Source organism: Plasmodium relictum (assembly GCF_900005765.1).
Source record: "Plasmodium relictum strain SGS1 genome assembly, chromosome: 14".
Classification (NCBI taxonomy): domain Eukaryota; phylum Apicomplexa; class Aconoidasida; order Haemosporida; family Plasmodiidae; genus Plasmodium; species Plasmodium relictum.
Window position 1 is genome coordinate 713 of NC_041692.1, and position 25,840 is coordinate 26,552.

Here is a 25,840-nt window from a genome sequence, read left to right on the forward strand (position 1 = left end):
ATTGAAATAAATACATTTAAGTACGTATACTAAAAAAATTTAAAAAATTTTTTTTTTTTTGTGATATAGTGAGTTGTAATAATGTGATGCATATATTAACTTAAATGAGAGATAAATAATAAAATTAATATTAAATGATGAATTACTGAAATTTATATAAATACAGTAAATTTTAATTTAAAAATAAAATAAATTTTGTGTTAAATTATTTAGAGTAATTTATAAGGAATTATCATTTATTATAATTAACATTATAGTGAATAAAACAAGTAAAAATTTTTATATATGATCTTAGTTAATTTGAGTGTTTAAACTATTATAAAATTGTTTAAGTGTCTAATTAATAAATCACAAAATGAGAAGTATTAACTACAAGCAAAATCAAATTTTGAGAAGGTATTTTTACAAAATAACATTTTGTTTATATATTTTAATAAAAATACAAATTAACATTTGTGTTAAAAAAATATAAGTACCTTAAAATATTCTTTAATTTTTGTAGCTTTAAGTTTATTCTTAAAGTTAAGTAATCAAATTAATATTCCACTAAAAATTATAACTTTTCCAATTATTAATTTTATTTTTAACTAATTCAGTATAACTCATAATAGGTTTGTATATTATTATTAAACCTATATATTTAACCTACATGAAAATTACTATTATTTATAAAATTCAAAACAAAATATTATTCTTTATTCATATAACTTAAAAGAATTAATTTTTTTTCCTTTCTTTTACATACTAAAATATAATGTAAAAAAAAATAATCCTATGTAATTTTATTTATCTGCTAAAATATATAAGTATATTTATGAATAAAATACGTAGGTTTCAATAAAATTAAAATAACTATATAATATTGCCTTATTATCCTTTTACAAATTTTCATTAAATATATATAATTAAAAATTTCATAATTAAATTTTAAAATATATTACTTTTCAGTTCTACTATTTTATATAAATATTTTTATTTTAAAAATTTAAACTTTTTTCAAATAACTAAAAGATGTTTATTATGTAAGTGAATTTTTCTCTTTTCTAATAAAATCTTTAGAATATAAATTTTAATAAACAAATTTCAAGTAATTTTATTCTTAAATAATTTTCTTTTTTTATTTCATAGTAAATTATATAAAAATTATTAAAATATTTGATTTACATATATACATGCATACAAACTAAATTCAGATTGTTATTTTTTAATTACAAATTTCAATTTTATAAAATTTGAACGAAAAAAAAAATGAAACAAAATTAAAAAAAAAAAATTGGGATAATTTACTTTTAAAAAAATTTAACTTAATTTTTCTTTTTTTTCTTTTTCTAAAAAGAAAATATTAATTAACTATCATAAATATTTCTGTTACATTTTATCTACTTTAGATCTAGCGACAAAAAATGATCCCTAAAAAAATTAAAATAATGATTCAATTTAGCTATATTGCATGAACAAAACTTTCTTTTAGTTGATATTTTGATTAATGAGTATTTATTTATCTTTGTTTTATTTTTCCTTTTAATTAATAGTCATATGAAAAATAAAAAAAAATATTTCCTTTTTTCCTTTTTTTAAATAATATTTTTTTATTGTCCTACTATTGTTATAATCATCAGACTTAGAATCATTCCTATAATCGAACACCTACATAATAAAAAAAAAAAAGAGGAATAATTTTATTATATGTATTTATATAAGCAATTTTTTTTTTTTTTTTTTGTATACCAAATTGTAGTTACTAAAGTAAATACTGTCCAAAATAGAAAAGGAGAATTTTTTTGGCAAGCACTTGATTTATTTATCTTTAAAAATATAAAAAAAAAATATATTAAATATATATAAAATATAATAAATTTCATATTATTAAATATGCCTGAATTGTCCCAAAGTATGTCCACAAAAAGCATAATAACATTAGAATAACCTCGGAGAATAACTAAAAATGAAAAAATAAAAATTGAAAAAAAATAATTATCATAGTCATTTATGCGGATTAATTTTTAGAAAATATATGATTTTCTCAAAAAATTAAATATAATTTTTTTTTTTTTTTTTTTTAATATCATGTATAGTATTTTATAAATTATTATATAGTGGTTAAATCTATAAATAATATACTCCTTTATCTTCCTTTAATAATTTTTGAACTCTTTTAATAAAAGAAAACAAAAAAAAACTCTTTAAAAATATATTAGAGAAAAAAGAAGGAATTGTTAAATAAGAATATTAAAAATCAATTGAAATATATGAATTTAAAAATTTACTAGAATTATTGCTCCTATAACCCATGTACCTATTTAAAAATGAAAAAATAAAAAGAGATAATTCTATAATGGTGATGTATTATTATACCGCATATTTTTTTTTTTCTTATTTAAATGTAAAATATTTATTTTCGAACATAAAATTTATTTACGTAAATATCCATCGCAACTTATTTTTGCATTTATTAACAAATTTGCTATAAGTATTGTGTTCACAAATACAATTATTGAACGTATTACTGTTCCCTAATTAATTATTTATATATTATTTTATTTTTTTAATTAATATTCTATTGTTTTTATTTCTTTAATATAAAAAATATTTTCATTTATTAATGTAAAATTTTAAAATACATAAATATTCAAAATATTCAAATAAAATTGAAATAAGAATAATTAAATACCGCCTCTAAAAAAAAATTAAAAAAAAAATAAATTGGTATGTATTTACTTTTTTTTATAAAGTTTATTTTTTATTTTATTTTTGCCTCCAAAAAAATTTTGATTTTCATTCGTCACTTTTTCCGTAGAGTCAACAATAATACTGTTATGTGATTGATCCATTTTTGAAAGCAAAAATAAGAAAAAAACTAATTTAAAAAAAAAAAAGACAACAACAAAAAAAAATTTTAATTTTTATATACAATATATTTATGATTCAAATTAATGTAATTAAATATATAAGCTTTAAATTAAAAAATTAAAAATAAAAGATATATTTAAAAAGTTTTGATAATATTCGTATTTAATTATTAATTTATAATTAACTTAAATATTTAAATAAATTCTGAAGTTGTGTATGTACAGATTGATATATAGCTATTTCAAAATAATTTTCCCTATTTTATACACCATTAAGTTAATAATTTTAATTTAATTTTCAACTTATTATTAATATTTATTTTAACATAATAATGAAACTAAAAACTCAACTTTTTCTTTTATCCTCTTTTTCATAACGTAATAAAATGACAGTATTAAAGAAATTATATATACTGGTATATTATATAATTTAAATAATGAGAAATTTTATTTCTAAATGAAATAATTAATTGGTCACATGAGTTAACTATTGTAATAGCACAAATTACTTAACAAAATACAAGATTAAAAATATTCCTTATATATGAGGACTTAAATTATGTTTTTACATATACAATAATTCACCTTATGATTTGTTTACTATTTTTTATTCATTTATTTTACTTTGATATATATATTTAAAATAATCTTAAATATGCATATTGAACTTTATATTTACCCTTCTAATATATTTAAATATATTTATTATTGATTTTCACTAATATAAAAATTGGATACCATATAAAATTTTTGGAAAAAAAAAATTAAATAATATTATATAATACAATTTTTTCAAGTAAAATTCACAATTAATATTTCATGAATTTTTTGCTTAATAAATCTCAAAATAGATAAACTTTTTTAATCATAAAAAAAAAAATACATTATTTACATGTACACTGATATATTTCATTACAAATATAAAAAAATATGTATTCTGATTATTGAATATTTAACACAGCTATAATTTATTTTCCTTTCTAAAATAAAATAATTATTAAAAATATGAAATTTATATATTTTATTTTAATACCCACTAAATTTATAAAAAGAAAAAATATACTAAATTAGCTCTATCTAAATGCATCTTTAAAAGGATATATGTGTATAAATTTTTCAAAATTTCATTTATAATTTGTTCCAAAATTTTTTTTTTTCTTTATATGAAAAAAAAAATAATAAAAAAAGGTAATAAAAAATTGTAGCAATATTATTAGGAATATTATATATGTAATACATAAAATAGAATATAATTCTTGATTTTTAATGAGCATTTTCAATATTCCATTTAAATAAAACTTTTAAAAAGAAATAATAACGAATTAATTAGATAAATTTTAATTTAATGATATAAGAAGAATTATGTAAACAATTATTACAGAGTATTATGTATACTTATATCCAAACAAATTTCCAAATGTAAAAACCTCAAATTTTAATTAAATTTATTATTCTTCAAAAAGATATTGCATTTATTTTTTATACACAAAATGACTAAAAATGAAAATATCTAAATAATAATCAAAAAAAGAAAATAGTATATTAAGATAAATATTTAATATAATTTATTCCCAATTAAATAATATATATATACATTAAAAGGAGATCTTTTTTTAATTTTTTTTTTTAATTTTTAAAAAATACACCATAATTTAAAAAGAATGATTCAGAAATATGTTATAACAAATATAAATTTATCAATTCATATGCAATAAATGAATTTTATAGAATCATAAAAAAAATTAAAAATTTAATAAGACAGAAAAATTGAAATTCCTACAGTAAATAACCTTCCAGAATTAAAATTATATATATATCAATATTATTTTATTAATGAAATAAGTTGAAAAATATAAAACTTAAAAAGAAAACAAAAAATTTCATCCTTTTTCCAAAAATTCATGAATCTTTTAAATTTTTTTTTTTTCTGTGTTTTAAGAATTAATTTCAATATTATTCGCTATAGAATTTAAGGAAATAATTTTCACAAACTCTAAAAAAAAAAAAAAATTCAAATTTTGAACATAGAGAATAATCACTATATCCAATAAGAATGATATAAAATTATTAAAAATGTGCTTCTTTTCTTTTTAAAACTTTTTCATTAAATAAATGTTGAAACCTCTTTATTATAATTTTTATAACAATACATAAAAAATTTCTATTATATTTAAATTAGGGAAAATCTTGTAATTTTATTTTAATTTTCTCTTTTTAAAGAAATCTTCACTATGTAAAATTTCTTCGTTAGTACTCCTTTTATTTTTTTTTTCAGTATTTTCATTTTCTCTTATTTCATTTTCCTTAGCATTACAATTTAGATAATGTTTATTAATAGTATTAGTTTTATTGAAGTTATATTCACTTTTATGTTGAATAAATACATTTGAATTGTTTCTATATTTATAATTGTATTCATTAATAGTCTTTCTTCTTAATTTTTTTCTTTCATTATATAATTTCCCATTAGCTTTTTTTGGTTCATTTTTAATAGATGTAGAATTGGAAGAACCATGTATTTCATTATATTCATAGTTCCCACATTTATGATTTATTTTATTTAAGTCATTATCCATATGAACGAAAAAATCATTAATCTTTTCTTTTATGTTTTCTTCAGTTGTGCTTTTATCAAAATTCAATTTTAAATCTGAATAACAATTTCTTTCAATTGTATTTTTTATTAAAGAATTCCATGTTTCATTTTTTTCTAAATTCGTTTTATTTCCTATTATCCATAAAGCGTCTTTAGCTCTAGTCAAAGCTACATTTAATCTTCTTTCATCTTTTAAGAATCCAATGTTATTTCCAAATTTTTGTATAGCATTAAAATCATTATTATTGGTATAATTATTATTTTTTAAAGGTGATAATTTATTATTATTTAATCTGTAATTTAATGTATCAAAATTATTTTTTTTATTTACCTTTAATTCATCAATATTTTTGAAGATTTCCATAGATTGAAGGTTAGATCTTACACATGAAAAAATTATTATATTTTTTTCCCTTCCTTGAAATGCATCAACAGTTGATATTTCTGGAGAACAACTATCCTGAAAAACTCCTTCAAACATTTTTTTAATAAGATGGACTTGAGATTGATATGGGCAAATAATGCCTATATCCTTTAAATTAAAATCAACTGGTAACTTATAAACATTGGATACTAGCTTATCTTTATTTTTATTTTCAATAAAATTTTGTAAATATAATATTAATTTAAATATAAAATAAGCTTCAACATAATTAATGTAGGATTTATTATAAGTTATAGATTCTATTCCATCAATATTAATAAATTTATAACATCCAAATAAATTTAAATAATGAAAATAAAAAAAAGGCTTATTTGTTAGGTTTTCATCATTTTTAATTGATCCATTATAAAAATATTTATTAGGAAAATAGCATATTTCTGGTCTCATACGATATTGAATATTAAGCAAAACACTAGGCATTTTACATAATAATAATCTTTCAAATAATGATCTGCTATACCCATACTTTCTACAATCTGCTGAAAACGTTGTAGAAGGTAATTGCTTGGGATCCCCTACCATAATAATGCTTTTAATTTTTAATCTAAATGGTATTAAACAGCTTAGCTCAACACATTGGCATGCCTCATCTATAACTAAATATTCAAATTCTAGATTTTCAATTAATGGAGAAGCACTTCCTGATAAAGTACTAAATATGACTTCGCTTTCCGAAATCATGAAATCTTTATTAGCATTGGTGTAAAAAGAACCTATCTCATTATCTGTTTCTAACAATTTTTTTTTTTTTTCTTCAAAATTTTTTTTTTCTAAATTTAATTTTTCTATGCTCCATTCATAATGTGAAAATGATTCATTAAATAAATATAATAGATTTTCCAAATATTTTTTATCTACATTATTTATTACTTCTTCAGAAAAAAAATTTTTTATACTTTCAATTTTCTCATCTATTGCCTTTTCGTTAGTTTCACTATTATCAGAACAATATTTTTTAGTATTATTAATATTCAAATTACTCCTTATTTCATTGATTTTTCGGCATGCATGATCTATTGCTTTGATAGTAAAAGATAATTTTTTTTTTTTATTGTTAAAATGAGTATCATATATATTTTGTTCCAACTTTTTTCTTTTATTAAATATGTAATCTAATGAAATATGTTGTATTTCTTCATTTGTTTTTTGTGATATTCCTATACGTATACATTTAGGAGTAATAGTTTGTTTTTTGAACCTGCTAAATTCATTATCTATGTCTTTATTTTTTTCATCTAATTTATTATTTTTTTTATAATTTGTGTTATTTATATTTGTATTATCTAGAAAATTCTTATTGGTATTTCCACAGTTATTTCCATTTTTTGTTTCTTTTTTTAAGCCAATAAAATTTATTAATCCTTCATTCAAAATTCTTTTAGCAATTTCATCTATAGCGGAGTTGGATGGTGAACAAACCAAAATTTTTTTAGAGTTTGCATTTTGCTCACTAAAAGAAAAATCATTTTCTTTTTCATTTTTATGAATATTCTTAATTAGGGCATATAAAGCAGATACAATTCCAATAACTGTTTTTGTTTTACCTGTGCCTGGAGGTCCTTGTATAAGAGATATACTATTTTTATTTAAAAAAACTAATTTAACAGCTTCAATTTGGGACTCATTTAATAAATTATAATTTTTCATAGTTTTTAATATTAAATTTTCATAATTTGATAAATTCCCTTTATTTACTTTTATTTTGTTATTATTTTCATTTACATTATTATAATTTAAATTAACATTATGATATAATTTATTTTCCTTAACACTAGATACATTAGGATTTAAAATCAAATTATACAATGGGGAGCATTTAGTCATATAAACACTTTGAAATTCTCTAATATATGTCATTAAATTGCATATAAGGTATACATGAAATTTACTGCAAGAAAGGAAATTTAATTTTAATCTATTTTTTTCATTTTTTTGTTTAGATGGAAACATATCTTCATTTATTAACTTAATGTCATAAATATTTTCTAATTTATTAGATGAAATATCTATTAAACCAAGCAGATGCTTGTTTAATTTCAAAATTTGTTTTAAATCTTCATATTTTATTGTTCCTTTGTCATCATTTATATTTTCTGTTTCAAAAGGAATCAATGCTATTAAGTCCATTGGCTTTAAAATATCTAAATTAGTTTTATTTTCTACAGAAGAAGTAATATGCCATATAATCCAGTAAGATGTTTTTTGTTTTCCTACAATATTTATAACAAATCTATAAGTGTCTCCACACATTTTGTTTAAGATGCAACATCGGCATTCTTCAAGAGCCATTGGTCTAAAAAACCTAAAAATAAAATTTTAAGAAAATGATAAATATATTTAATAATACCATAATAAAACATAAATATATTTCATACTTTTTAATAAATAGTAAAGAATATATTAAAACGAATAAAAAAAAAAAAATTTTGTTATCGCAAAATTATTAATTTATTTTAAAATTATTAAAAAATTAATAAAAAAAAAAAATATATATATATATATTAATAATGGAATAATTAATAGAACTGTTTGTTTACTTATTCCTTAATAAATATATATTATATTAATTTGCTACATAAATTATTTTTACTTTATTTTTTTAAATATTTACTTATGGTATTCTTCTTCGTTCTTAAAACGCATAGGAATTTCCTTATTAATACAATTTTTGTATTTTTCAATTTTTTCTAAATTAAAGAAGTCCCACTCTAAAAATTCTTGCAACATTATAAAGTATTTGTTAATACTATTTTCTACTTCAATTCTTTTTTCTTTCATTTCTTTATAATACTGATGCTTGTTTTTTTCTAATTTTTTTTCATTTAATACTATTGCTCTTTTCTGAGATTTTAATGCAGCATTTTTTTCTATAATTTTCTTAGCCTTTTGTAATGCTATTTCTTTTTTAAATTCATGATTTATGTTGCAATATTTTGTGCTATTCTTTTTTTCTTCTCTATTTTCTTTGCATCTATTCTCTCTTGCAGATAAATATATAGAAGGGGATCTGGATTTAGAAACAGATCTTGATATAGATTTTACAAATTTTTTCATATTATCACTTATAACTACAATTTTATTATTTCCGATTCTATCTCGAGATAATGATTTTGAATTATAATCTTTTTTTCTCTTGTAAGCAGGAATAGTAAGACCTGAAAAAGAGAAAAAAAAAAAAATAAAATAATTTATGTGAAATTTTTATAAATAAAAAACATAGTATTTTTAAATAAATAAATAATGTCAATTATATACACATTATTTTTTATATGCATTTCTATTATTGTTACTATCATAGTTTTTTTATCTTTATTATATTGTATTTTATTTTATTTTTTTATTTTTTTTCATATATAAATTAAAATTTAAGAAAAGGAATTATCATTTTACTATATAAATTTAAATAACTTTATAATTTTATCATCTAATAAAAATATCTTCTTTCTTTTTTTATATTTAGTTAATTTACTTGATTTACATGGTTTCATTTTATTATTTTCTTTCTCTAATTCCACTTTCTCTTCATATATTACAATATGTTTTTTTTGTTGTTTTAATATATCTTCTTTTTCTGTAATAATTGCATTATCATTTTTATAGTTATTCTTCTTATACCCATCTTTTCTTATATCGTCTATTTTTTCACTATTAATTTTAACTTTTTTCATTTTATTAAAAATATTTTCATATTCCAATGAAGTAGAAAGATCAAGTATATTTTTTGGAATTACTAATTTCTTTAATTTTAACTTGAATAAAATTAACTTATTTAATTCATCTTCATATCCTTTAGAATCCTTTGATTTTATTAAATATATCAAAGAATCTAAAATGTTATTCATAATTTCTTTTTGTTTTATCAGCAATGTCATATTAGTTTCATTCTGACTAATATAAGAAAAATTGCATTCAATAAAATTAAAAAAGTTTATTATTTGTGAGGATAAAAAAGGAAATTTTTTATAGAATAATTCTGGTAAAATATGATTAGATAACGAAGTGTCTTTTTTAGATGAGATATTTTTTGCAAAAGAAATCCATGTTGAATAGAAATTTAAAAATAATAAAATTGAATCCCTTAAAAAAATAGTTGTGTTATTCGTCTTTATTTTCAATGAAAATGTATTTATTTCTACATTATAAAAAATATATATAATTATTTTCCATATATTGTCTATTATTAAATTAATAACAAGTAATAAAAAATAATCAAAGAAATTTTTATTTAGATATTTACTCAAGCATTCTATTACGATATTTAAGTAAAACCACGTTTTGGAATTTATTAGCATAAAAGAATCTAATATATCTATTTTTTTGTTCAAATTATTTTCTATAAAATTTTTTCTTTTTAAAAATAAAATTATTGTATTAGTAAAACAAAAAACTGATATTAAGAAACAAGGTAAAAATTTTTTTGATTTAAAAAAATCAACTACGTAAGTTTTTAATATATAATCATATTTGTCAATAATTATATTATATCTTTTTTTTTCATTATTTTTATCCATTACAATAACAATAGGCAAAGAAAAAATGAGACTTTTTTTTTTTACTCTATTTATTTTATATTCATCCTTAATAATATATCTAATTATCATATCGAAAGACTTAACAATATTTTTTTTTGTTGTCTCATTGGTATTACTAACACATAAAAAAAAAAATATATTAATGTAATTATAAATATTTTTTTCATTTTCTTTATTTTGTATTATTGATTTACTCATATACTTTTTATATTTATTCAGTTTGCTTAAATGAAATATTTGGGTATTTTCGCTGTTATTATCACAATTAATATCATTCAAAAAAAAAAAATTATTGTCATTTTTATTATCTTGAATATCCTCATTGTAAATATCATCGTAAAAATACAAAATATGCAAGTCTTTTGTACTTTTTGTATCATTATCACTACTGTAATACAATTCTTCTTCATTAATTTCTTCAATGACATTATTAAATTTAATTAAATCATCAAACATAAATGATAAATTACTTTCAATAGTCTTAATTAAATCCAAAACAATCATAAGAAATGGAATTGATGAACATATTTTTTCTTTATATATACTATTTGATATTAGATTACATAAATATATAGCTGATGAAAAAAAAAACAATCTCAATTTCTTATTTTTTTCTTTTCTTAATTCACACAAAAAAAATTCTATAATATCGTAAATATTCATAAAGAAATTCTTATAATTTTCTATAGATAACCCCGAAAGAGCTCTTTTTATAATAATATTAATTATTTTTACAAATAAAACAAAAAAATATTCGAACATATTTTTCAGTTCTAATAAATAAAAATCGTCATTACAAATGCGTGCTATGTATTTAATAAATATTTTTTGTTTTTCACTAAAAATTATATTTGTTAATTTATTTGAAGATTTATTATCTTTTATATTTGCTTTAAATAGAAGTAATAACAAGTTATTTATATTTTTTCTTTCTTCATTCTTTTTGATTTTATCATGATCAAAATCTATATTCATTAAAGAATCAAATATTTCAAAAAAAAATTCTTTTTCTATTGAATCCCGAATATTTACATCAGAAAAAAGTGTTACTAAAACCTAAATTTAAAAAAAATAAATAAATAAGTTGTAATATATATATATATATATATATATATATATATATATATATATATATATATATAGATTCATTACCTTTGTTGCATATAAACGAATATAATAATCTCCGTTATTAAGAAATGAAGAAATTGCATACAAAGCAATATTATCAAAAGTCATTTTTTTTTTTTTTAAATCCTTTTGATATAAAATATTTGTATATTCATCAATCTCAAAAGAATTTATAAATGATTTTTTAGTTCCATCAAGAATATTATACATAATATTTATACATGAAAATATCAATGTAACTTCAAAATTTTTATTTTTTTGATCTAAATCTTTAGGAATATAAAATTTTAAGTTTTTCACAAAGTACAAAAGCTTAAAAATTAGATTAAATAAATTATTAATTGTTTCTTTACTTTCTGAAAATATAAAACCTATAAAATATATATAATTATCATTAATAAAAAAATTTTTTAAAGACATATTTTCTATATTATATTCATTTAAAAAGAAATCCATATTGTATTTTTCCATTAACAAATTTTGTTCATCTTTTCTTTTTTTTTTAATTAATGATAATAAATAAATTCCACTAATTAAACTTTGCATATACTTAAATATATCGTAATCAACAAAATTGTTTTTTAAAAAGGAAATTTCGGGTTCGCTTATATTTGAATTACTTTTTCCTGTGGATAAACTTCTATCAAGCATTTTAATGGCACAAGAATCTAATAATTTAATCCAGTATGCAAACAATGATGATATTAATTTTTTTTTTGATTCATTTAAAAAACTATCATCATTTATAAAATAATAATTAATAATTTTAAATATTACTAATTGAATAAAATTTTCTGAATATCTTAGTGAATTAAACATCAAAGAGTAAAGAACGATTTTCTCTTCTAGAACAATTTTTACAGCATTTTCAACATATTTATGTTTTAAAAGAAGAAATATATGCGTGTAAATATAATGAAGTATATCTATATTTAAATTATTGTTATTTAGAGACTTATTCTTTAATGATTCATTGTCATAATTTTCTAAGTTTGTGTTTTTTTCGGTTGCTCGTTCATTTAAATTTTCATTTATGCAAATTTCATGCTCCTTTTCATCTCTGATATTTATTAATACATTTTTTATTTCTTTAAATTCATTAAACAAAAGATTACATAAAAATAGCAGAGATTCATAATCTGCATATTTTTTTATGATATCATATATATTTTCATTATCTAAATATAAAAATTCTTCTATAAAATGCTTAAGATTAATTTTATTTATTTTATTTTTATCTAACACAAAATTAAAATATGTTTGAAATATTCTTGTTCCATTTAATAAAAGTTCTAATATAACTAAATTTATATTATCGTAACTAATAGGAGAAATAAATTTATTTAATATTCGATAAAAGTTATATTTAAAAATTTCTTTTTTAATAAAATTTATAATTTCATCCTTTTTTAAACGAACAGAAAACATTTCTAGTAATTTCTTTTGTGAAAGATAATAAATCATTAGACATTTTTGGCAATTACCTACATTTTCCTTAATTACATTATTTAACTTTTTTAAATCTTCTGCATAACTTATTTTACTTATTCCCACCCTTTCTATAATTTTTTCAACTTTTATTTTTTCAATTTCGTCTTCAATAATCTCAGAGATAAATTCATATTTATCAACAAGTAATGTTATATAAAAAAAATTTACTAGTTCAGAATTATTATACTTACAAATAACATGATAGGTATTATCTGTACCTTCTATTTTTTCTAAAAATGATACTAAATACGTTTTATATAGTATATGAATATTGTTTTTTTTAATTGATTCTTTCAAATTTTCAAATAAACTGTCATCCTTAATAGCTTTAACTTTGTTATTTAAAATATTTTCCATCTAAATAAAATATATTCAATCTATTTTTTATTTATTTGAAAAAAAAAAAAAGACTAAAAAAATTGCATATATATATTATATATATATATATATATATATATATATATATATATATATGTCATAAAAAGAAACAATTTTCAAAAAAAATTAGCGTGCTATAATAAAATGAAAAGACTATATTATTACATACTTTATGATTAACAATGTCATAATTTTTTTTTTAATTGAATATTGAAATACACAAATTTTTTTTTTTTACTTTTCCTATAGAGAAAGTATTATTCCCATTCATTATTCTTTTTTTTAAAAGATATTATGTTACTACTAAAAATATATTCTAAAATAATTTTAAGATTAATTTTTTCTTTTTTTCATGTAATAAATGCAAACAGATAATAAACATCAACACAGAATAAAAATAATTCAAAAATGAATTAACAAAAATATTTTAATAAATTGCATACTATTCATTATCTTCTTTCATAAAAAAACAGTATGTTTAGCACACCTGCATCTTTTTCAATTTCTTTTTAATATATATAAACACAATTTGTTATTTCTTTGTGAATTATTTTATGTAATTGAATATTACTCCTCAAAAATATTAATTTCTTTTAATATTTTTCTTTTTTTTTTTTTTCTTTTTTTTTTTTTTTATTAAAAAAAATATATATCATGATAATTTAATACGATTATAAATTTCAAAATTATATATGCAAAAAAATATATATATAACAAGTAATTTTTGAAACAACATCTATTATGTATAGTATCTAAGACATCATCCTAATTTAAACATAAATTATATAAAATATTAGCAAATGAAAAATTTTTAACTTTTTCTGATCTTTACATAATGTTTATATAATTTTAAAATGGTTATTTATTTAAAATAATCACACATATTTTTTACATTTATATAATTTAGATACATACTTTATATACATAATGTTCATGTTAATAAGATTATTTTAAAAAAAATTTTACATAATTTATATATAATTCTCATTCATATCGTATATATAATCTTTATTAATAATTTATACATAATTAGTATATAATTATGAATAATTTTTAATGAAATTCTTTAGATAAAATAATCTTAAATCGACAAAAATGTCAAGATAAAATGAGAAATAAAAGTATTCATTTTTCAAATTACACAATATGAATTTTTAAAAATGAAAAAAAAATCTAAAAAAAAAAAAAAGAAAAAACATAAAAAATAAGATTATTTAATTGTAAGTCTTTAAAATAAAATAATTATTACAATTCATTTAAGCTAATTTTTTTTTTTTATGTAGAACTTTTATTATACATTGCTTCATGCACATAAAAAAGAAAAATATTTTAAGAACTATATTAAAATGTTGTTCATTATAAAGAGGAAGAAAAATTACTCGTTTAAAAAATTTTTTTTTTTTTTTTATTGTCTTTATATTTTTATAAACATACACACTTTTTTTCTTTTTTTTTATAAATTATTTATTATATCTTTATATAAAATGGACTTATAAAAAAATAAAATTCAAATGTTTTATTGATTTTTCATAATTATTACATGTCTCATTTCTTGATAGTAAGTGGCATTCATTGCTTATTTAAGTGCTTGAAAGTTTTATTAAATATCTTTTAATTTTTTAGTATATATAAGAGATAATTAATTAATAATATAATGAATTAATTTAAAAAAAAATTGTCCAAAGGTTACATTCAAATTATATACAGAGTTCAATTTTATTAAATTTTTTTTTTATAAAAGTTTAAGAATAACACTCAAATATATGTAAAATTATATTTGAAAATAAAAAAAAAAGAAAAAAAAAAAAAAAGAGAAAATAAATTAATTTATTTCTATTTCTATATTTAAATTTTCTGATATATAATCTAATCCAACTAAGCAGCTTTCAGATACAACTGTAGATTCGTCTTTAGAATATATTTTCAAAGTATTAATAATTGTATTTTGAATATTTTTATATTCTTCTGAATTTAAATTTAAGCTCCCAAGGGACCCTAAAGCTAAAGCAACTTCATGCCTAACCATTTCATGCTCAGCAGTATTTGTCAAAGATGAAATTAAATATTTTAAAGAATTTAAATGTAATGCCTGACCTAATACAAACGCTACTTCATGTCTAAATATTGCTGACTTTTTATCTTTTATTAAAGCTTCACACAATGCATTTAATGAAACATCTGATTGCATATTTCTTAATTCAAACAAAGCTTCATATCTTAATTTTAAAGGATTGTTTTCATTATTTAAATCTTCAATTAACTTATCAACGCTTTTATTTGTAAATGTTAAAACAACTGGATCTATTGTATTAAATTGTTTTGAAACGAATTCATCATTCTGTTTTTTTCTCAATAATTCTTTTATATTTTCTTTATTAATACATGAACATATAGAATTTTTATTTTTTTCTAATAATGAACTTAACGCTAATTCACATGTTTCTCTAACTTCAATTTTTTCATCATTTAAAAATTTTTTTATTATAGGAATATTGGATTCACTACCTATAGCAGCCAATCCTTCAGCAGCTTCATGCCTAACCATTACATTTTCGTTTTTATCATTTAATAATTTAATTAAAATATCATTACATTTCTCATTACTTATTTGCCCTAAAACATAAGCTATTTCATGTCTTAATAATATACTATCATTATTTTCTAAAGCATATGAAAGTATATTTATTATTTCGTCTATATTTCCTTTATATACTTCTCGGCATTCATATAAAGCTCTCATTTGCTTTTCTATAAATTCATTTTTTGTTTTTACTAAATACTTTTCAATAAAATCTTTATTGCTACTATCCTCATATTTTATTAATCTTTTTAAATTATTATCATTTAACATTTTTTTTTTTTTATCTATCAAGTATATATAAATGAAATATTAATTTCAAATAAATAAATAAATATATATTTATATCATGTATATATAATATATAAAATCGTTATAAATATAAATTCAGTAAATAAACAATTTCCTTTTTATTCGTTTATTAATATATATAGTTAAAAAATAGTAAAAACATAATGAATTTATATTATAAAGATACTTCTAAATGATGTTTCTTATGTAAAAAAAAAACATTCCTTAAATATTTATAAAGGAAATAAAAAATCTATAAACTACTTACGTTGTTTATGAAATAAAAATTGAATCAAACTATAATATTGATGTTATTAAAATAGTCTGAGATATTAACTTTCCAATTAAGACTATGTATAATGAATTATGTATAATTTCACAAAAACTGCATATAATTATTTGTTTTCTTCATTTATTTATTCTATCATTTCAAACATATCAATTTATAAATAATAATTTATAAATTTTAAAATAAAAAAGTTTGATGCATCATTTTTTCTCTAAAACACTTTTATAAAATCATTTTTACTTTTATATATATATATATATATATTAGGAAAAAAAAAAAAAAGTGAAAGAATTTAAATTAGAATAAGTTAAAAATAAAAAAAAATAAAAAAAAATAAAAAAAAAATTGGAATATAATAAATTATATTTCTGTAATTTATTTTATTTTATTTTTTTAATGCGACATATGTTATTGTTTTTAATCAACACTTAATCTTCATATGAATTTATTTATTTTTTGACTTTTTCCTTGTTTATATTTAACGAATTGACTAATGAACAAGTTTTATTCACATTTTTAAAAATATCATATAATTAAAATCTCTCCAAAAAACTTTTTTTTTTTTAAAATGAAAAAATGAAAAAATGAAAAAAAATAAAAACTTAAATCATTTAGCAATTGATAATTTCAAAGATAATACTGAGTCTTCAGAAAAAAAAAAGTTATCGAATAAAGAAAAGAAAAAATTACAATATGAAGAAAGAATTAGGAAAAAAAAGGAAAAACAACTAAAAAAAGTTAAAAAATTAATTCAAAAAAATAATTTAGGATCTTTAAAGGATATACATAGCAATTTAATTAACAACTCATTAAATGGAAATCATGAAGCAAAAGTCATACTAAAAAATAATGAAAGTAAGTTAATTAATAAGAAAAAAAAAAAAAAAATTCAGATAAAAGAATTATGTAGCAATATAAATGTTCCTGGAGAAAATGAAGAAGAAGATCTTAAAAGGGCAATAAAAAAGAATTCAAAAAAAGTTTCTCCTATAGAAAATTTATCTAAGAAATTAATAAAAAAATTAAAAAATAAATTAAAACAAGATAAAGAATTAGAAAAAAAGAAATTATTTAAAAAAATAGAACAATATAAATTGAGTACTAGTGAACGTAATTTAATGATTCCTTTTAACATAAAAACTCAAAATGTAGAAAATCTAGAGAAACTTTTTAAAGTTTACGAAAAAAATAATATGGAACTACCACATAATCTGAAAATATTGAAATATAAATTAGAGAAAAAAAAGAAAAGATTTTTAGAAAATAGAAAAAATGAAGGAGAAAAACTTACTAAGGAGAAAAAAAAGAAAATGAAAGTAGGTAAAACAATTGATTATCACATTAAAAATGATCAGAGCCATCATGAAGATATTGTACCAAATTGTGATGAAGAGAATAGGATAAATTGCAATAAAAAAGTAAATTTAGTTCATGATGAAATTATTAAAGAGAATAGTATTATGCATAATATAAAAGAAAATGAAATCAATAAAGAAAATAAAAAGGAAGAAATAAAGATCAATGATGAAAAGAGGAAAATAATTTATAATAGAGTAAATATAAATAGAACGGAAGAAATAGAAAAAGTAAGATTATCCTTACCTGTTTTAAGTTATGAACAAGAAATTATTGAAGCTATTTTAAATTATGATGTTGTTTTTATAAATGGAGATACAGGATGCGGGAAATCAACTCAAGTCCCACAATTTTTATATGAACATGGATTTTCTTCAAATAATTATTTAATAGGAATTACAGAACCAAGAAAAATTGCAGTTAAAAGTATTTCACATAGATTAAATGAAGAGTTAAATGAAAATGTAGTTGGTTATCAAATTAGATATGAAAAATCCAATTTTCTAAAAAACAGCAAAATTAAAGTTATGACTGAAGGAATTTTATTAAAAGAAATAATGAATGATTTTATTTTATCGAAATATAGTTCTATAATTTTAGATGAAGCACATGAAAGAAGTATAAACATGGATTTAATTTTAGGTTTGTTGTCTATAATATGCAAAATTAGAAAAAATAATTATTTTAAGAACTTATCAGATGTTATCCCAATTAAAGTTATTATAATGTCTGCAACTATTGACGATCAAAATTTTTTTGAAAATAAAATTTTTGAAAATTATACAACAATCAATATTCCTACAGAAAAAGTTCCAGTTGTTGATCATTTTCTCTCATATACACCCAAAAATTATGTTGAAGAGGCTAAGAAAAAGATTATACAAATTCATAAGAAATTACCTCCTGGTAGTATATTGGTTTTTTTGACTAGTCAAGATGAAATATATCATTTATATAATTCATTGAGTAATTTAAATTTATGCAAAAGTACTGAGAATATTTCTTCTCGGGAATTTAAGGAAGAAAAAAAAATTGAAGATGAAAATTTGTGTTCATTTGATTTAAGTGAAGAAGAAAAAAACATGAATGATAAAATAAGTTTTTTTTTTAGCAATAATGATGAAGACAAAGAAAAAAAAATAATATATGATGTATCTGATGATGAAAGTATTTGCAATAGTCATTTATTAAATTTAGTTGAGACAAATGCTAATAATAGCATAAAAGTTTCAGAAAAAAATTCATTAAATTTAAGTTCACATATATTAGAAGATTCTGAAAAAAATGATACTAATGAAAATACAAAGGAAATAAAAGCAGTTAATCAAAAGAATAACTATATTGTCGAAACTCATACTAACAAAGAGAAAAATAATTTAGAAACTACGAATAATGAAAATAATATTCATCGTTTCAAAGAAAATGAAATTAAGAAAGTTTGTAATGAAATAAAAGAACGGTTAAATAGTGAAATTGAAAAAGAGAAAATTGAAGATAGTGAAAGTAAGAAAGACTTAAATATAGTTAATGAAAGCGAAGAGAAGACAAAAGAATATAATGAAAGTGAGGAAGAGTTAAGTAAAGATGTTGAAAGCACAGGAGACAATAATGTACAAAAAAAAAAAAAAAAAAAAATAGATGAAAATATAAAAAAATATTCAAGTATTTGGAAAGGTAGTGATGGATCAGGAATTCTAAAAATTTATAAGCTTTATGCTAATCTGCCTATGAATGAACAAATGGCTTTATTTAATGACCCTAAAGATGATGAGAGAATCTGTATTTTAAGTACAAACATAGCAGAAACATCAATTACTTTGCCAAATATTCGTTATGTAGTTGATTGTGGAAAAGAAAAAAAAAAATTATACTCTACATTAAATGATTATTCTTATTATATTATTGATAATATTAGTAAAAGTTCATCACTTCAGAGAAAAGGTAGGGCAGGTAGAATTTTATATTTATTAAAAAAGAATAAAAAAAACAAAAAGAAAATGGAAATGGAAAAAGGGCATGTATATAAATTATACTCTTCTAATTATTATAACTATTTTTTCAAAAATCATAATGACTTTCCAATTTTAAATTATCCACTTGATTCTTTAATTTTATACTTGTTAAGTTTTAATATAAAAAATGTAGAAAATTTTCCTTTTATCAATAAACCTGATAAATATAAATTTGAAGAAGCTAAAAAAAGATTAATTTACCTTAATTGCATATATTTTGGATGTAAAGATATTGAATTTCTTTTTAAAAGCGTAGATAATAGAATGTGTTCAAAAAAAAATATTAAAAATCATGTAAAAATGTTTAATCCTCATAATAAAAGTGGAATAACACTTGTAGGAAATTTTATCTTATCTTTACCAATAAGTACAAGATATGCAAAGATTTTATCAGATGTTTGCTTAAAATCTTTAGCAATAAATCAAAAGAGTTCAATTCCTTTAGCATGTCTTTTAGTGTCTTGTTTATATATGGAATCTATTTTTTCATATGATTATAAACTTAATATGAAATACAAAAAAAAAGAAAAAACAAAACAAAACAATAACAACTTAGTAAATTTAATTTTAAAAAAGGGTGACGAGAAAATTAAAAAAACTGACATAAATGACTCATGTAATGAAAGTTCCTTTGAAGAGGATAGTTCGTCGTTAGAAAATAGTGATAATTATCCAAATAATGATGCTCTTGAGAATTTTAAATTAAAATTTGAAAATGACATTGATTTTTATTTAAATATATGTACATCTTTTTATTTTTCAAAGGAAAAAGAAAATTTTTGTACTTTAATGAAGTTAGATAAAAAAAAAATGGATGAATTACTTAAATTGTCACATTATTTAATGAAAATAATTAATTTTAAACTTAAGACAAACATTAATTTTGATATCTTAGAAAAAAATATTTCGTCATTATCAAAACAAATAATTCATTATGCAGTCATTCAAGGGTTCATTGATCATTTAGCGATCCGTTATGACTTAATACATAATGATTATACTAGAAATTTAAATTTAAATTTTAATAAAAAAAAAGCCTATTTTACTCAAAATATTAACAATCCTATATATATTAATCCAAATTCTGTCATATATAAGAACAGGTAATCTTACATATGCAATCATATTTAATGACATTTTTAAAACAAAAAGTTAATATATATATATATATATAATTTTTTTTTTTTTTTTAGACCTTATCCAAAGTATATTTTATATAATTACATTATGAAAAATAAAAATTCATATACCATGTTTGACTGTTTAAGTATAAACGATTCAGATTTAGGAAAAATAACAAATGTTTGCATTTTTATTAATGAATACGAAAAACTTCCTCCAGCGAAATATAATAAAGAAAGAGATAAAATTAGTGTTTATGTAAAACCTTTATATTTACCATGTACTCATTATTTATCTATTACAGAAAAAGAATTAAGTGAAAATGATTTTCTTTTTCATAATTACCTTGCTTTATTTATATTAGATGGATCGATATTTCCAAAAATATTAAAATTTCAAAATTATTATTCTCATTCATCTAATGATGTTATTAATTGCAAACAACAAAATATTAAAGAATTTATAGATATGTTAAAAAATAATAATATAACTAATAGGTAAAGTATCTATATTTATGTTTCTATATGAATAATATTCATAATATATATATATTTTTAATAATTCATACTTTAATAAAGAATAATATATATATATATATATATATTAAAGAATATCCTACAAGTAATATATATTATTATTACTCATATACATTAACATATATAATTTTTTTTTTTTTTTTTTAGATCTACTTTAATAAATAAGTGGAGAATACAAAATAATTTTTTAAAACAAGAATTTATTTCTTTAATTGAAAAAAAATGTATTAATTATAATTATCTTATTGAGAATTCTTGGCCTCCTTTAGATTAATAAATAATTAAAAAAAAAAAAATAAAATAAAATAATTCATCTAAAAATATTTGTTATGAATAATCCATATGCATATTTTGTTGTACACATATGGGTAATTTTTAATAATTTTTTAGAAAGTACAAAAATTATATTTTTAATAAATAAAATTAAGTATTTGTTTTTTCATAAAAATAATTTTACTAACATAATAAAATTATATAAATTATGGAATGTTTTAGCAAATGTCTTTCTATATATTTTTCTTTTTTAATTTAATCTTTCATAATACTTAAATAATTTAATTTAATTTAATTTATCCAACTATTTTTTATAAATTGTTTTAATTTTCTTTTTATTTATTAAACAATTTTGTAATTTATGAAAGGAAAAATATATAGCAACAAATAGATTTATTTTTTTTCAAATTTTTTAAAATTCTTTAAATATGATTCAATTAATCTTAAAATTTAATGTATTAAATAAATTAATTTAGTTTTTAAGTTTTTCTTTTTTTTTTCCCCCTATTTTTTCTCTTATATTAATAAATAAATAATAAAAAAAAAAAAATCTTTGGAAATATTAATGCAAAATAAAAATATATATATATAAATAAAAATAAATTAAACTTTAAAAATCCATAGAGATTCAGCATAAAATTAAAAGTTAATTAAAATAAAAAATATTAATATTCTTTATTTTTCATTAGATGGTGGCATGGAAAATACAGCTTCTCTTCTTGTAATTTTTTTATAAACAGCTGCGAAACTAATAAGTTTTTCTTCTATATTATCTCTTTGTCTTTCTTTTGCATCTAACATTATTTTGAATATTCTCTTTCCATCAGATCTCATACTTATTCTAACGAAAAAAAAAAAAATAAAGGATAGGTATTCATATATATATATATATAATTATATGAGCAAAATAACAAAAAAATGTATTTCTAAAAAAAAATAAAATATAGTAAGATTAAAATAATATATATTATATTTAAAAAGTAAAATAAAGTATTAATAATAAAAACATTATAATAATTTTATATAAAAATTTTAATTTCATATATATATATATATACTTATTTATTTATTTACCTCTTTCCAATTATTTCACTTGGTGATACAATATCTTCTAAAACTGAATCATAAACACTAGTTAAGGTTCTAGATCTTGGTATAATTTTAAAAGCTTTTGTTCTTTGTTTTGCTTTTAATATAGTTCTTTTAGCAACTAATACAACATATTTTTTTGTTTTTTTTTCTAATTCATTAATTAATTTTCTTTGTATTTTTCTTACATATGTAACATATATTTTGTATGGAATATAAATTAATATAGTTTTTTTTTTTAATTTTTCAACTTCTATTAAGTCACATGATAATATTCTTATTTCTTTTGCATCATTTTTTATATCTGAAGAACTGGATAATTCTATATCAATTAAACATTGAGCAATTTCTTTTTCTAAATCACTAGGATTTTTTTTGAGAATTTTTTTTTCTACAGTCTCCATTTTTTTATTTTATAATTAAAAAATTTTATGTATCCTATAAAAGTATAAAATGTTTTATTATATTTTCTCTGAATTATGAAAAAAACAAATAATATTTTTTTATATATAAGATATAATTTATATATATATATATATATATATATATATATATATATATATATATATATATATATATATATATATATATATATATATATATATATTAATATTTAAATTATTAATTCCTCAAAGTTATATATCCAATTTTAATACTTATATTTTAAAATAAATCTATATATGAGCTATATTTTATTCTTCATTTTATTATTTATTTTTTTTTTTTTCCATTAAATGTATATATAATATTTAATTTTATTTTTTTGATTTTTTACATACTTTTGCTATAAAAGTTTCTTTTTATTTTTTAATGTAAACTTATATATATTATTCTTATTCTTTAAAAATTTATTCATATATTTCTCATGAATTCATTTATATTTTTTTATGTTTCTATTTTAATAAAAAAATATATATTTATATACGTATATTTTTTTTTTTTTTCTTACTTTTTTTATACTGATGAAATTAAGGGGGTATAGAAGTACTATTATTTTTTTTTTTTTATAATACTAAAATATATTAAAAAAAAAATTAAAAAATATAAGTAAAAAAAAATATATATATACTTATATATATTAACTTTTTTATTTTATTTTATTTTATTTTTTTTTTTTTTTTAATAATGTTTATTATTCTTTTACAATTGCAGTATGCAAAATTGAATTAAAAGACTTTATATGTTGTTCCCATGTATATATTTTGTAAAAAAAAAAAATACTAGAATTTTAACTATTTTTTTTTTATAGTTTAACATTTACTTTTTTTAAGTTTTCACTACAACAGTAATTATTTTTAACACTTTTTATGCTTATTTTATTTTTTTTTCTTTTGTATTCAAAATATAATTTTAAGGTTAAATACATACTACACCACTTAAAGCTCTATTTTCTTGTATTTAAAAAAAAAAAAAAAAAAGAATAAAGAAGCAAAAGTAAATAGAAAAAAGATAGAAACTGAAAAAATACATAAAAAAAAAAAAATAATAAAAAAGATAAAACAAAAATGAATACGCTATTTACGTTTAATTTTGAATATTTGTAAAATAATTAATTAAATATAACTTTTTTAATAGTTATTTGTTACCTAATTTTTAGTAAAATGTAAATTAACATATTTAAATTTACATTCCTATACACCGTAGTTTAACACATAAAAAATGATAAATCAAGTAGAAGGATAGAAAATAAAAGTAATTTGAAAAACAATGAAATGCTGTAAATGCCTCTTCATTTAAAGAATTAAACTGGTGTAAAGAAAATAAGATAATGGCAAAAAGTATAAAGAATAACATGTAAATATTATGTATATTTAAAATATTAAAACATAAAAATATAATACTTCAAGATATTAAAAATTTATATATAGTAGTTATTGAAGTAAAATATTTCTATCTAAAACCAAATAATACTTAATAATATATATTTTTTTAATATAGAATTTGAATTTTAAGTTCTAATCCTTTTTGATTTCCTTTTAATTTTTTTTTTTTTCAGTAACATTATTGTATTTTCTACTGTGAATTTTTACATGCCTATTATTTTCCAGATACATTTAACAAAATATAATAATAACACTTTTTAAAATTATATGTTGGTATCTTATAAAATTATAATATTTTTCATTTACAATTTAAAGAAAAAAAAAAATATGTAAAAAGGTGAATTAACAAAACAAATAAATTCGAATGAATATAATAATAAAAATATATACTGTAGAAGTATAAATTTTTTTTTTTTTTTTTAATGATATTTTAAAATAATTTAAATAAGTTATTTTATGACTTAAATTGTCTTATAAAAAAAAAAAAAGTAATAAATGTTTATATAACCAACTTTAATTTTTTTTATATAATTAATTGAAGAATTAAATATATAAGATGTATAGTCAAAATTTTTTTGATAGTTTCTTTTATATTTAACAAAAAAATAAATTTGAATTTTCAAATAAAAGTAAAATAAAATATATATATATATATATATATATACTAATTTTTGAAAAAAATTATCCTATTGTATATAAAAAAAGAAAAATCTATACAAATAAAATGAATGTTGTATTAAAAAAAAAAAAATAATAAAAATTGCTTTACCATTTTAAAAAAGAGTAAAATTAATTTTTTGCTTTTTTTTCCAATTATTGATTTTTTTCAAAATTTAAACCTATTTTTAATCTAAAGTATTTGAGATATATTTACTAAAAATTCAAGTATTCTTATTTCATTACTTTAAACATATAAAAAATAAAGTAAAATAAATATTAAATGAATATTATAAAAGTTCCAGTTACAAAATATATATATGCATATATATATATAATATATATTAAATTTTTTTAGAGCTTTATTCATGTATGTTTACATTTTTATACATAAA

At 17.7% G+C, this 25,840-nt stretch overlaps 5 protein-coding genes across 5 annotated transcripts; 1 reads left to right on the top strand and 4 right to left on the bottom strand.

The window, feature by feature from the left end:
• Positions 1-1,368: 1,368 nt before the first annotated feature.
• PRELSG_1400100 (conserved Plasmodium membrane protein, unknown function) lies at positions 1,369-2,831 on the bottom strand (the record flags this gene model as incomplete). The annotated part of the gene is made up of 9 exons (XM_028679040.1): positions 1,369-1,410; positions 1,602-1,647; positions 1,729-1,805; positions 1,877-1,939; positions 2,122-2,181; positions 2,268-2,296; positions 2,420-2,513; positions 2,672-2,676; positions 2,756-2,831. 9 exons carry the CDS (start codon positions 2,829-2,831, stop codon positions 1,369-1,371), a joined length of 492 nt encoding a protein of 163 aa, XP_028534793.1.
• A 2,213-nt stretch (positions 2,832-5,044) lies between these two features.
• PRELSG_1400200 (conserved Plasmodium protein, unknown function) lies at positions 5,045-13,398 on the bottom strand (the record flags this gene model as incomplete). Its single annotated transcript, XM_028679041.1, has 4 exons — positions 5,045-8,192; positions 8,502-9,045; positions 9,360-11,478; positions 11,575-13,398. The coding sequence occupies 4 exons, from the start codon at positions 13,396-13,398 to the stop codon at positions 5,045-5,047; spliced, it is 7,635 nt and encodes a 2,544-aa protein (XP_028534794.1).
• Positions 13,399-15,241: 1,843 nt separating this feature from the next.
• Positions 15,242-16,270, bottom strand: DOHH (deoxyhypusine hydroxylase, putative; the record flags this gene model as incomplete). The annotated part of the gene is made up of 1 exon (XM_028679042.1): positions 15,242-16,270. One exon carries the CDS (start codon positions 16,268-16,270, stop codon positions 15,242-15,244), a length of 1,029 nt encoding a protein of 342 aa, XP_028534795.1.
• Positions 16,271-17,161: 891 nt separating this feature from the next.
• On the top strand, positions 17,162-21,877 carry PRELSG_1400400 (DEAD/DEAH box ATP-dependent RNA helicase, putative; the record flags this gene model as incomplete). Its single annotated transcript, XM_028679043.1, has 3 exons — positions 17,162-21,048; positions 21,139-21,564; positions 21,751-21,877. 3 exons carry the CDS (start codon positions 17,162-17,164, stop codon positions 21,875-21,877), a joined length of 4,440 nt encoding a protein of 1,479 aa, XP_028534796.1.
• A 674-nt stretch (positions 21,878-22,551) lies between these two features.
• Positions 22,552-23,369, bottom strand: PRELSG_1400500 (40S ribosomal protein S7, putative; the record flags this gene model as incomplete). The annotated part of the gene is made up of 2 exons (XM_028679044.1): positions 22,552-22,717; positions 22,951-23,369. The coding sequence occupies 2 exons, from the start codon at positions 23,367-23,369 to the stop codon at positions 22,552-22,554; spliced, it is 585 nt and encodes a 194-aa protein (XP_028534797.1).
• Between the last annotated feature and the right edge of the window lie 2,471 nt (positions 23,370-25,840).